This window comes from Bemisia tabaci, chromosome 4 (assembly GCF_918797505.1).
Source record: "Bemisia tabaci chromosome 4, PGI_BMITA_v3".
In the NCBI taxonomy this organism is placed as follows: Eukaryota; Metazoa; Arthropoda; class Insecta; order Hemiptera; family Aleyrodidae; genus Bemisia; species Bemisia tabaci.
The window spans coordinates 40,058,040-40,071,773 of record NC_092796.1 but is presented as its reverse complement, the minus strand read 5'-3'; the positions used below and the strand labels follow the sequence as shown (position 1 = coordinate 40,071,773).

General features: G+C 36.3%; 1 protein-coding gene across 1 annotated transcript in view; it reads left to right on the top strand.

The window, feature by feature from the left end:
* The window catches only part of Hel89B (histone acetyltransferase 1), a 40,784-nt gene that overhangs the window by 1,903 nt on the left and 25,147 nt on the right, over positions 1 to 13,734 (top strand). The window contains 11 exon segments of the mRNA XM_072299847.1: positions 94 to 323; positions 802 to 942; positions 1,481 to 1,626; positions 2,579 to 2,989; positions 3,732 to 3,890; positions 4,721 to 4,856; positions 5,981 to 6,117; positions 6,977 to 7,248; positions 7,864 to 8,083; positions 11,150 to 11,302; positions 12,950 to 13,109. Of these exon segments, the coding sequence (XP_072155948.1) occupies positions 94 to 323; positions 802 to 942; positions 1,481 to 1,626; positions 2,579 to 2,989; positions 3,732 to 3,890; positions 4,721 to 4,856; positions 5,981 to 6,117; positions 6,977 to 7,248; positions 7,864 to 8,083; positions 11,150 to 11,302; positions 12,950 to 13,109 (2,165 nt within the window).

Below are 13,734 nucleotides of genomic sequence, written 5' to 3'. Positions count from 1 at the left end.
TACTCTTATTTACCTCTCTTAATCTTATGCTGACCTTTTTTAAATGTAAGTTAGTCTCGTCAATGATATATCCATTCATTTGATTCCCTCCAGATTGGACCGATTGTTCGTCCTGCTAGAGACAGGATCATCTGCTGTTACCAGGAGAGCAGCTGCAAAGCAATTGGGAGAAGTTCAGAAACTGTATCCTCACGAGTTGCACTGTCTTCTGTCTCGTTTAGAAGAATATTTGCGCAACACCTCATGGGATACTCGTATTGCTGCTGCCCAAGCTGTTGAAGCAATACTGCTGAATGTTCCCCAGTGGAATCCCCCTGCTAATGGTGAGAACGATTCCTAATATTCACTAATGTTTTTATCATTACATCCACTTTTTGTAACAAATTTAAAAATTCATATTAAGTGGAATCATTTTCTGAATTTGTTTTACAATCTAAGTAGCTAAAAATTATCTCTTTTGGCTCTTTTATATTTAGTTTTATTATTTGCATAATTGCTTCCCCTGAGGTGTTGAGGAATTTTGCTTGTTAAAACCATCATTATTCAGTTATGGGATAAATCCGCTTTAATGGAAATTCAGCCCTTGATTTTTAGTGCAATCAAGTGCTAGATAATATTAGCCAATTGTTTTTTTGCTGAGCTAAGGGGGCAAACTGGTCCAAAATCACCTCAAACTTTGACCATCTGCCTTGGATATGATGTATGGCACTTATATCCACCCACAGGATATGATTTAATCTATAGATAACAAGAAACACTTCGGAATTAGTATTTTTACTTGTGAGTTTCTCTATTTTGCAGATGGAACGAAAGAAGTGATCGTTGCTCCTCAGCCTGGTCGATTGAGTTTTGAATCTTTTGATTTGAAAAAAATTTTAACAGAATGTGCGTATTTAATGGGATCTCAAGGCTTAGAGTATGATGTAGATGAAGATAACCTTGGTAAGTGGTCTGTAACCGAAGAAGGTACTTATTTAATTTCAGTGGTTGAAAATTTTTCTCAGTAGAATCTGTGATTTAATAAGTTACTAATATAAATTTTGGAAAATTAGCCAAATTATCTAAAAAGCAAAAGTCTGAAAAAATTCCCTGGCCTCTGTATGAATTCCTTCAACAGTTCTCACAGATATCTAAACTTAGCAAACATCAAAAAGTTATTCTTTGACTGAAATTTTGGTTGTAAGGAACATCAATATTATTCTAAAGCTGCAATAGTTGCAGTACGAATCCTTTGTAATGCTAAAAGGTTAGTAACAGCTAGCCTAAGTCAAACTTTTCTTCCAGAAATGTCTATTGGGCCTTCAAATCTGCTTGCCTTTGTTTCTCAAATCTGTTAGTTTTCCTTGTTAAAGTGCACACTTCTTTGGAACTTCTCTCTCTCCCAGACTACAGTCCTTGGCGTTTGAGCTGAAGTAATCAGAGCTGTGAATTATCAAATTAAATCAATGAGTGTCTTACAGTGATCCTCTGCATTTTTCAGAAGGAGACAAGAAAGATTTTCTGTTACGGCAGAGAGAACAGGTCAATTCTCAGTTGGGGTTGAACCTTCCGGATTTGAGATCTGATCTTGTGACTGCTGAAGACCTGAGTTTTACAACTACAATGTCAAAGCCAGAACTTCTTAAGGTTTTATAGTCTTTTTATTTTTCTAGCTGTCTAGAAAGAAAGACAAGAACTTTCCAGGTTTCATGACAGTAGAATATTTGTCTCTTACTCTCTTTTTATATTGAATCATTAAAAATGAGAGAATTTAATTGCAAGGAACACCTGGACCAATTTTACCACAATGGCACAAATGTGACAAAATCATGTGTATATTTACATTTGAGCAATCAAAACGGTGATAAGAAATTATGACGTAGGCATTACATCAGTCTATGCTGTATGTTTAGTCTTGCTTATTTATATTATTTTATTTTATAGAAGATAAGGTCTTATCGGAATCAATGAAATTGAGTTCCCCCTAAGAAGGCTTACAACAAGGAAGTGATGAGGTCATACAGCAACAAAAAAAAATGTTTTGTATCTCGATATAGCTTAAATTGTTGAAATTACTATTGTAAATAGAATAAAGATAGAGACAGAAGTAAGTTAGTAACAGTGTTCGAAACTCACCTTTGAGTTTTAGGAGCCATGTGGCGCATCAAGCCTGATTTTTAAGCGCCATTGAAGATATTTTAGGGACCAAATTGACTTTTTGCCCATATATTACGGTACATTTAATGAAAAGTTAGTTGCAAGATGTTTTCGTAACAGAACTAGTAAGCAGCTGTAACTTGGGGAAGACAAAAGCACTAAGGATGAAATTGTGAAGAATAGAAAATGCTTTCACTTGTAGTGCTAAAATTTCGAATAATCATCTAATATGAAAATTCAGATTTTTAGGGGGCAATTTTTAGGGGCTACGTTGGCGCAGAGCCTTCATTTTTTAGGTGCCATGGCCGATTTTTCAGGCGCATTTGGCAGGTTGGCGCCTGTGAGTTTCTAACACTGGTTAGTAAGTAGTAAGTTTAAGTTAATTTTGTATTTCTAATAATTGAATTGAGGAGTAACAATTAAAGGAATGTTTCTATTGCAGAAAAGCGTTGGTGAAGTACTTGAGAATGAAATGTCCAACAGCTTTTCTCAGAACTGGAGTGTGGTGGACACGAACTCCTCACAGTCAAGTCAAAGCGATGTCTCTTGTTCAAGCGGAAATCATCAATCTCTAAGCAGTCGAGAGATGAATCGAGCAAGGCGGAAAGCTCGGCAGCAAGTTTCAAAACAGCGCTCACTGCCTCCTACTCCAACAACATCGGAGATCAAAGACAACCCATTCACTCGCCAACTATCACTGACCATGCTCCAGTCAACGGTCGACTCATGTGATTCCGGCATCGGAGAGGAACCTCTTGCCAAGAAGTCAAAATTAGAAAGCTTGGCCTGTAAATCAAGTGAAGACTCCGTAACTGATCTCCCTGTTCCAGATGTCACTGGCTCTTGGTCTAAGGTATTTATCATTGATATCTTTTAATTTACCATCAGATTTTCAAATCAGTAGAATCCATTCTTAAACAGGCCAAATGAATTTATTATTTTAGTTTTATCTGTAATGGGAGCTCTTGATTTATATTACCTGTAGCTTCTTACTTTTTTATTTGCACATGATTGAAGTTGCCTCAGGAGGGGTATTGACAACAGCTGGCTTGGGCCTACCCTGAATTCTCAATTTTTCAATTTTTTGGGTATTAATGGTCCATATTTCACGGAGTGCATCTTGATTTGGTCATTTTTTATATATTTTGGGTCTGGGCCGAACATGGATCTGAAAGCCAATTTTGGCGGAAAGCGCAAGTTTCGTGAGTCTGTGGTCAAATACCAAAAAATCTGCATGTTGCATCTAAATCGGCCCTCAGACCATGTTAAGTCCAGTATCATACTTGAAAAGAGACCGAAAATGACCACACCATGATGCATTCCGTAGAATATAGACCTTCGGGGGGTAAAAAATCGTAGAGTTGAGGAAATTTAGCAAGGGTGAGTCCAAAAATTGCCCTTATTGATGCCACCTCTGTCTCTCAATGTTGCTTCATTGGGCTTCATTTCAAAGAAAAATTCTTAATTTTTAAATGTGCTGCAGGTAAAACCCAAGCTGCAACAAACATTGCAGAACTTCTCTGAATCCAATCTAATACATATATTACTGTGAACCGAAAACTTTGTATTTTGACATCACAATTTTTTCTTTTCAGGCAGTTGATTGGCCTTTAGGAGGATTTGTTGATCGACTTTGTCAAGGTTTATTCAATTCAAGTTGGGAAGTGCGACATGGATCAGCCACTGCCCTCAGAGAAACACTGCGAATCCATGGGAAAGGAGCCGGCAAATCTATTGACATGTCAAGCAAACAGGTACGTCACAAGTATTTTTTTCTTATGTGGCTTTTTGTACCTCTTTACATATACATGTGAAAAAAAGGTGTACCTATGATACATTTAAAATGTAGTGTTACCAAAATAAGACCGCCTACAATGTAAGAGACCTCAATTCACCAGAACTCAAAATTAAGTCACTGAGAATAGTGTTATTAGTACTTGATTGTATCTGGCTCAGAAGTTAATTTTTAACAGTTAAAAGTAGTAATAAATTGATTTCTTAACTAAATTTTGAAAAGGAAATCATTGAAGAAATATGTTTTGACCGTGAATAGCAAAAAGAGGTAAGAAGTGAAGAAGGAAGAGAAAGGATGAGAGAGAGAGACAGAATAACCACAAAAAAAAGTAATATCATCTTAGAGACAAAACCTAGGAAACTTTGCAAATCAGATGCCTGGGTGATTTTTTGAAAGGTTTTAAAGACAAAACCCAAAATTAATGAAATAAGTAAAAAAAATCTTTGATCTAGAACAAATGAGTGAGTGGGCACTTAAAGAAAAGAAAGTGACAGAGTCTCTGAGGGAAAAGCTGTCCCTGGAAACCTTAGAATATCCTTTTTATGGTAAGTTTTCAAAAGTGTCATTGTAAAGGGGCCTCTCCAAAAAAATTGCACAGTTTGAAACTGTTGTGATGAATATAGGGAAATTTCAGGGTATTTCCAGGAAAGCTATGCGCTGGTCGACAATAATTTATGTAACCAAGTAAAAGTAAGTAAAATTTGTAGTTTCTGCTTCAATGCAAAAAATTTTCCTTCCACCCCATCAGCCTAGAATTTTTATTCATTCATTCATTTTTATTTTTCTCAGATGGAAGAAAGTCATCAATTTTTTTTAGAAGATGTATCGTTACGGTTGTTATGCGTTCTTTCACTGGATCGTTTTGGAGACTTTGTTTCGGATCAAGTTGTCGCTCCAGTTCGAGAAACTTGTGCTCAAGCCTTGGGTAAGCTCTTTTTTCTCTATATAGAGTCATTGTAGAAAAATATGTGTGAAACATTTATTAGCTTAATTTAAAATAACTGACTCTTTTCTGACATATTTTTTGTGTCAAAAATTGTATATCCATCATTTCAAACAATTTGGTAGGCAAATGAATATTTCTCTCCGAAAATAATGGATTTTAGAATGCTAGGTTTTCCTTTTATTTTATTTAAATCTTCTTGTTTTACAAGACAAAAAGTACACACCTTCAGTCTGGCACAGGTGAAGCAGTAAAGAAATAGTGGCAGAACCCGTAGGGTATATGAATTAATTCTCTAATTATTTTATCAAATCATTCTTATAAGCTCATTTACTCTCAAATTTTAATTTTTTATGACAGATATTGCAGGGCTGATATTCATAATTCTTAATCCAAAATTTTGAACCACTTGTTTGAAAATTTTTCAATGATGACCCATTACTGTAGGTTGGCCCTCTAGACAATTAGGGTTTGGGCCAAGAAAAATTCAGGGCCCAATCGCCTTGTTTATTTAAAGGAGCCTTTAATCAAAGAAGTTTGTCTATTTACTATCTACATCTGTGGAAAATCATAGGAATTTTGAGAAGCTTATTCCTACAGAAATTTCCCCTTTTCAAATTTTTGCCCTTAGGTCTCTATTTTCGGAATGCATCATGATTTGGTCATCTCTGGTCTCTTTTCAGGTTTAACACTGGCCTAAACATGAATCTGAAAGCCAGTTTTGGCAATAAATGCCGAAACTAAATGGGAGGGGAGGGGGGCGCCACAAGTCGAATCATTAACAAAAAATTTTGAAAATTTTTTATAACAAAAATGCGGGTCTTTCGGCATTTGACTGCAAATCCACAAAACTCGCATTTTTTGCCATAATCGGCCTTTAGACTCATATTTAGGCCAGTATTAGACCCAAAAATAGATAGAAAATGGCCAAATCATGATGCGTGAGATTCAGATCTCTGATGAGTAAAAAGCCATAGAATTGAGAAAATTTAGGGTAGGCCCAAAACGGTCCTTATTGATAGCCCCTCCCCCCTTCAAAATCGTTTGTATTTGTAATTTCCTTTTGTTCATCCCTACAGAAACTTTATTTTATTAATTATTTTCAGGCTCTGTTCTGCACCTAATGACTGAGAATCGTGTAAATCTAGTGTTAGAAGTGCTTCTGCAACTACTGGAACAGAAAGACTGGGAAACAAGACATGGAGGTCTGTTAGGATTGAAGTATCTGTTAGCAGTTCGAAAGGTAAGTGTTCTTTGTTTTTTTTTTTTGTTTTTTTTTTTTAAACACAAACCTAACCAAACTCTAGATCAAAGTTTCCTTATATTGAAAAGAGATTGAACATTAGTGTCATGAATTCCTAAAGACAAAAATCAGGTCATTATCATCTCTTATTAGGGTTATATTTTAGTATAACTCAGGTTTATGAATATTCAAAAATTTCAAGTATTTGGGATAGTGTGTTTGAAAATTCTTTTTTTTATTTTATCTGGTTTTTTTCATCCTGAATCTTCCAGGAAACATCAGAAAAATTCGTTTCCTCTAATTTTATAGAGAGTTAATGAGATGTTTTTTAACCTTTTCAGTCACCATGTACAGTAGCTCAAGTGGAGTCCTAATTAAACTTGAAAAATCAAAATTAGGTCTTGAACAATTTCAAATGGTCTCATATGCCGACATTCAACACCAAAAACAGTTTGTGAGCCAAAAGAAAAATGTATGAGTGAAGGATAGTTTGAAAGTATAGAAATGCATGTTGCACGTCAGCGGTTTATATAATAAAATTTATCAAGCAGAAGAAAACAAATTTAAAAATTCCGAACTTCTTTTTGATCACACTTGTTTCAAGGTTTTGTGAGTGAACACAGTTCATATTGCAGCCTCAGAAACGTCTGCCTTTAATCTTAATTTCTCAGTCTTGAGCTGTGTTTCAAGATAGTCGAGAATTTTAAATTTTTACCTCAAAGTAGGTGTAATGCATCTAATGTCAGGAAAAGTGTGAAAAAAAATTTAAGGAAGCCCAAAAAATAGTTATTTTGTGATGGGCATGTTATTTTTACTTATTGTATCAAATTACCATCACAAGATTTGTGTATCTTTTTAGGACTTGGTGGGTTCCATCTTATCAAGAGCACTTACGCCAATTACAAGCGAATTAAGTGATCCTGTGGAAGACGTAGGTGCAGTCGCAGCATCTGCTCTCATTCCTGTAGCTGATACTTTAGTTTCAAATATGCCTCATCATTTAGAACCTATTGTTAAGAGACTTTGGGACCTGCTTCTGAATCAGGACGAATTGGGTGCTGCTTGTAACAGTTTCATGGGACTTCTTGCCTCTTTACTCAGCGTATCTCAGTCCCAAACCTGCTAAAGTAAGTCAATTTTTTTTTCGTCAGATATTTTAAGATGCTGGCTCAACCAGCAACCAGCTGACTTGAAACCAATGGCACTTTACCAGAAAGCTCTTCAGTGCGCTCTGCAAAAAGTTGTGATGTTCAGAATCTAACATCCACGTGATCAACTGTTTGAACATTGAATCGCTGTATGTTCCATCCTGAAGTATCAGCTAATTAAGACATTGAATATCGAATGAAAAATGCACTTCGCCACTTAGGGCTGTTTTTAAGGAGCCCTTTTTTTTTCATTCCTCCCCCTTTGTTCTAATTTCTGTGTCTAACTACCCCTATATTCCTTCTTTTTTTGTCTTCTCTCCGATCTCAATGTAAGGTCAATGAACACAGGTCAGTTTGATAGTGAAGTTACAGACAGTATTCTTTAAAAAAGCGGTATACTTAGCTCTTTTTGCCGAGAAATTCTCCAATTTGTGAGCTTTGCGTCACAGTTCTGATCTTATAGGGATGGTAGATTCATCAACTAAATCATAAGAAATGTTTGGAAAGCAATGGAACTACAAATCAGCCCTCAATTTGAAAATTCTAAAGATTGTTCTATTTTTGGACTAACCCGAACATTCTTCTCGTCTTGTTCTAGAAATGAAACACTTGTAGAAGTTATTCCTAGGCTTTGGCCATTTTTGTCTCATAATTCCTCTTCTGTACGGAAAGCCACTCTGCAAACATTTTACACGTTAACCTGCTCATCCGACTACCTCGCTTGCTGGGATTCACCTTTGTTACAAGATTCTTTACGGCAGATTTTTCAACGCTGCTTAGTGGAACATCTACCTCACATTCAAGAAATCGTTCTAAAAGTAAGTCTGAATTCCTCTGTAGTTTTCAGTGTATTTTCTGTAGAAAATACATACAATCCAGAAAATAAATATTTTTATTTATTGTTTGCTTATTAATTAAACCACATGCAAATTGAACAGGCAGAACAACCATTCAAAAATATATTTTGACTGAAGTTTGTTCCTTTTTAAATACCTTATTGCAGTATTTAGAAGAGTAATAATGGCTAAAAATGAAGTTGATGATTCTCATGCTTACCTAGCAGTCCCACCTGAGAGTGCAGCCAAAAGTAGCAGTCCCATCTCACCTTGAATTTCCTTTCTCAAAGGGGGTGAAAGTCACCGTGTGAGTTAGCCACAGAATAAAATTTTAGATGGGGAAAATGGGTCTTCGGATACCATGCAGATGCACCTAAAATGTTTGATCTCATAGATTTGCAGCACCAGTAGTGAACTTCCCTTTGATAATTGATCTAAAACACAAGTAAATTCAAATTAACTGTCCTGTGTTACATGATGAAAGAAGTTTTATAAAGGCAATATTGAATGTGAAAGAGGTTGTTCCATCTACCATTGAAACTGGGCCCAGAATGAAATCTCCTTATCTTTTCAGGTATCAAAGGGCATGGTCAGGGACACCCAAAAATGGTTGAATTTTTTCCAAATTCCCCCCTGGGGAGGGGGGGCGGGGGGTTATATGAAAAACGGTTTTTTGGCTCTAACTTTTGAACGGTTTGAGATATCGATTTGAACTTTTTTTTTAAATGAAAGGTCGTTTAAAGAGCTTTCTTTTGGTATATTATGTTTAATAGTTAGGTCAATTTTTGACCAATTTATGGCCTGTCAAAAATTTTCCATGAGTCCAAAAATCAGATTTCTGTAGTTTAGAGCAGCGACGATCGCATGCAGATGAACAAAAAACTGTTCAACTTATAGCCCTCTCTCTGACGGTTAAAATGAGCCCAAGATCATCTTGGGGAAACGATTTGTCTCCGAGTTATGCTTCTTCAAAGTTGGCGCGGCGGGGTCCGCTTCCGCGGGGCAGCGCTCCGGAGTACGATAGTTCACTCCCGTCCCCCTCCCGTCATGCCACGCGACGCAAACCGAGGAAGACTACCTTTAATGATCATTTGAACAGATAAATGCACACAATATACGCTATTATGGTGTACAAGTATTATTAAAATTATATTGAAAACGCTCTATAAAATGAGAAGCAATATACCTGGATCCGGCAATTTGTTTGACGACTATCGCATAGTGTCCGCGATACATAATTTATATTTTCAACGCCTGCAAAGTGATGGTGACGACGCAAAAATTGCCATTCAAATGCTCCAAAAATTAAATGAGCCGAATATTGTGCAACAAATTGTTGAGGACGAGAAATGGCTCCGAAAAAAAGTAGTTTTTGAAAACCTGACGACAGATCATTTTAAACAATTAGAACAGTGGAGGAGCGAAGATCTTGACACCCTCTCGGGAAGTTATCAAATTGGACTTGCAGCAAGTTATATTGCAGACCATTTTGCTAATGGAAAATATTGCTTTCAAGTGACGAAGGATAACTTTTTGCCAGATTTTCAAAAATATGATATTTCCGTAAATTCGCCTCTTTTTCTTCGATCGCGGATCCTATCGAGGCATAAATCAAAAAAAGAATATCATATATTTATATTAATCGATACCAGTAAAAAATCCAGCGAGGCCATTAAAGCAAGTTACTGCACATGTAAGAACGGTGCGCGTACCATCAATCCTTGTGCTCACGTCGTAACTATACTGTGGTATTTGTTTTACGGGCGCTATCACAAAAAACCAGCGCCTTCAGCCTTTTTGAACGAGTGCTTCCCTCTCAGAAAAGTCGATTTTGGCTTTTCAGACGACGACGACGAAGATGAGGATGAAAATGCGGATCACACTGCCGATGATCCTATGGATTGCGGTGATGATAAATTCGGTGAGATTCCACTCTTCTATTTATTATATTAATATAATTTTAATAATACTTGTACACCATAATAGCGTATATTGTGTGCATTTATCTGTTCAAATGATCATTAAAGGTAGTCTTCCTCGGTTTGCGTCGCGTGGCATGACGGGAGGGGGACGGGAGTGAACTATCGTACTCCGGAGCGCTGCCCCGCGGAAGCGGACCCCGCCGCGCCAACTTTGAAGAAGCATAACTCGGAGACAAATCGTTTCCCCAAGATGATCTTGGGCTCATTTTAACCGTCAGAGAGAGGGCTATAAGTTGAACAGTTTTTTGTTCATCTGCATGCGATCGTCGCTGCTCTAAACTACAGAAATCTGATTTTTGGACTCATGGAAAATTTTTGACAGGCCATAAATTGGTCAAAAATTGACCTAACTATTAAACATAATATACCAAAAGAAAGCTCTTTAAACGACCTTTCATTTAAAAAAAAGTTCAAATCGATATCTCAAACCGTTCAAAAGTTAGAGCCAAAAAAACCGTTTTTCATATAACCCCCCGCCCCCCCTCCCCAGGGGGGAATTTGGAAAAAATTCAACCATTTTTGGGTGTCCCTGACCATGCCCTTTGATACCTGAAAAGATGAGGAGATTTCATTCTGGGCCCAGTTTCAATGGTAGATGGAACAACCTCTTTCCAAACCACGTATCTCAGCTTGTGACGTCGTAGACTTCCCGTCATACTTTATTTTTAAATGGAAAGTTACTTGACTTCAACTCTTAAAAACTTCTATAAGTTTTCTTCTTTGCTCTAAGATAATGGTTCATAGGATCTAAAATGTGTCATGCTAATAAAATCCTTTTGAATACGAGCTTTTATTGCTTTTGCCTATAAGTCTTTTGCATTAGAGCATTTAGTAAAAGAAATGTCTCAGAAATTAATTAAGAGGGGGAAAATGAACATGGCATGGTTTTGCAAAACTCGATGCAATTGGAACTACATTTCATGTATATTTAATCTATCATAGTAAGCGATTTGTTTTTGGAAGTCAAAATCTGAACATTGCTTTAAAATTTTTCCCTTTACTTACCTCTTGTTTCTTGACTATATAGCAGTCTTTCAACATATCGGGCAATTTTTGTTCTTATTAGGTCTGGGATAATCTAGTCAACTTAAGTAAATTGGAAACTCTTCTAGTCGCAGCTTGTCCTTACCTGAGCTCTTGGCTCTGTCTTGCCGTACAGCCCTCCAAAATTCCGTTTGATTCCTCTCTCTTGATTAAGGCTAATCAATTTGAGCTCAAAGTAAGTAGTTTAAAAACCTTCATACATTGCACAATTGAGTGAAATTTTATTCTCCAAGTTTTCTTCAACCAAATTCTTTTAGGAAGTGAAAGTTGAAGAAATTATGTTGCTTTGCAAGGGATATTACTGTGCTAGACCACCCATGGAAGCGATTTTTTTAGAACAGTAGTTTTTGCTTTATTTGGCTATGATTTCGGTCATCGAAATTTTTGCCGGAAAACTCCATTTAGTATCTGAGATATTAAGTTCTAAGTAGTGTATTCCATTATACTATCAACAGAAGACATAACTTTGCATTTTTACCGAAAAATTTTGAGCTATGCATTTGGTTGGTAGATTTACTCTCCAAATTGATTTTTTTAGAGCTGCTTTCTTCGAACTGCCTAATTCAAATTTCACAACTCTGGTAGGATTTGACACTTTTCAGCGTTTTTTGTGCCAAAATGTTTGTAAAATACCCTTTAAATGGTTACATCAATATCTAAAATTCGAGTTTTTCTGTATTTAAGTCCCTTCTCCTGTGCAAGGTCTCACATCGATGGCCGACTACAAAAAATGGTTTCTTAATTGATCAGTGGGAATGGAAACACACCAACTCCGTAACTGGAAAATGCTCAATTTTCATTTAAGGCAGTCAATTTTCATAAAGGTCATTTAAGTTAGCTCATCTATTCCAGCTTTTACCTTTAAAATGTCCTTAAGTGCTTGTCCTTCGGCACCAAAAATATTTTTCCTATGCTAACTTCCTCACCCACTGTGCAGTTTTGTGTGTGTCTTGATTATTTTCATTTTTTTGAGTTAGTGTGTTTTCGTTCTCACTGATTCAATGGACCACTAGACAAGGTACGAATTTCAGCATTCTGATACTTGTTCCTTAACCAAAATTTTACGTAAAACACGATGCGCACAACAAAAATTACCGATATCAACTCCTTACAAAGATATTTAATGATTCTTGATGCGTGAATTCAAACCATCCGCTCATGAAAACTCAATGCTCTATGTGATTCACATCGCGCGCTAAACGTTATCATGACAGTCTCTGCGATATAAAAATCTGGCAACCTCAATCTTGATGCTTTAGCTGAGCTATAGCAAATTGCTTATAGTTAGAGCAACACATGGTGGGAAATGAACATTGCTCGATTGAGAAGCTTGATGAAACCGTTGTAGTGCGCGCTTTGAGTTTCGTGTGAGCGGGCAGTTCAAATTCCTCGTAACCAGTGTGAAATAAAAACGTTAATATCTTCATTAAGTTGGTTTCAGTAATTTTCGTCGCGCAAATCGTGTTCTACAAGAAATTAAGGAATATGTATCAGATTGCTTAAATTCGTACCTTGTCTAGTGGTCCATTGCCGTATTTACATAAATCTCTCCAAATGATTAATTTTCCTCAAATTTTATTTTTTATGTATCATGCTTTTATGTTTAATGCTTTCCTATTTCATCTATTTCTAAATTATGACAGCTGTTATCATTTAAAAAAAAAAATTTAGAAAAAAGTTTTAATTATGATTGTATTTCCAAAAATTAAGTTAGTAAAGTTAAAATATTAATCAATTTGCATTATTCTCTTTGCTTCTTTTTCTTCGTTTTCCGTGATTTGTAAGTAAGTGCAAGTATAGTTTTATAAATTTTTCATTCCAGGATCCCAAATATCGTCGTAGTTTAGGCTTGAATGCTCTAGCCGACACAAGCAGTAGCTCAATTGAACTGAAGCTCTTTATTGGTGGTGCTGAAATCGTTCCATCGAATATCCGAGAAATCAATGCAATGAAAGCCAGATTCATGGCCTCTAAAATGCTAGGTAAGACTAGTAAATTTTAGATTCGTATGGATTTAGTCAAAATCAAGATATTTTCAGTACTCCACATCAGTACATGTGTCAAACTCTATCTAGCAAACTTCATTTTAAGTTGGTTGATTGGTGACTTAAACATCAAACCACTGTGCAATCTCATTAGTCCAGTCAATCTGGCATTTTATTTTGCGAAAATCTGAGGAGAAAAAAGTAAGACGGATTCCTATGTAATTTGGGTCGCTGAATCCGAATCTGATGTTTGCCAACAAAAATTTTGACCGGAAATGGCCGCCATCTTGAAAAAATGGCGGAAAATCACGTTTTTTCCCCAAAATCCCCCAAAATCTCACTTATTTTGGGGTTTTCGACAAAATAAGTTATCTTCACTTTTAAAGTACGTAAAATTTCCTATCAAACGGCTTTTAGATTTTTGAAATCGAACAATTAGGGTAAAAGTTATGGGCGATCGCGTTAGGGGTGGTTTTAGGGGTTGATGAATTTTTCACCAAAATTGCTGCGTAAAAACGCTGTAACGCCGTTGGAAGTGAAACAAAAATTCCGAAAATGGTTTGCATATGTCCCCCTGGGTACCAGTGACTCTCCGCCATGAAGAAATCCCCCACCCCCGCCC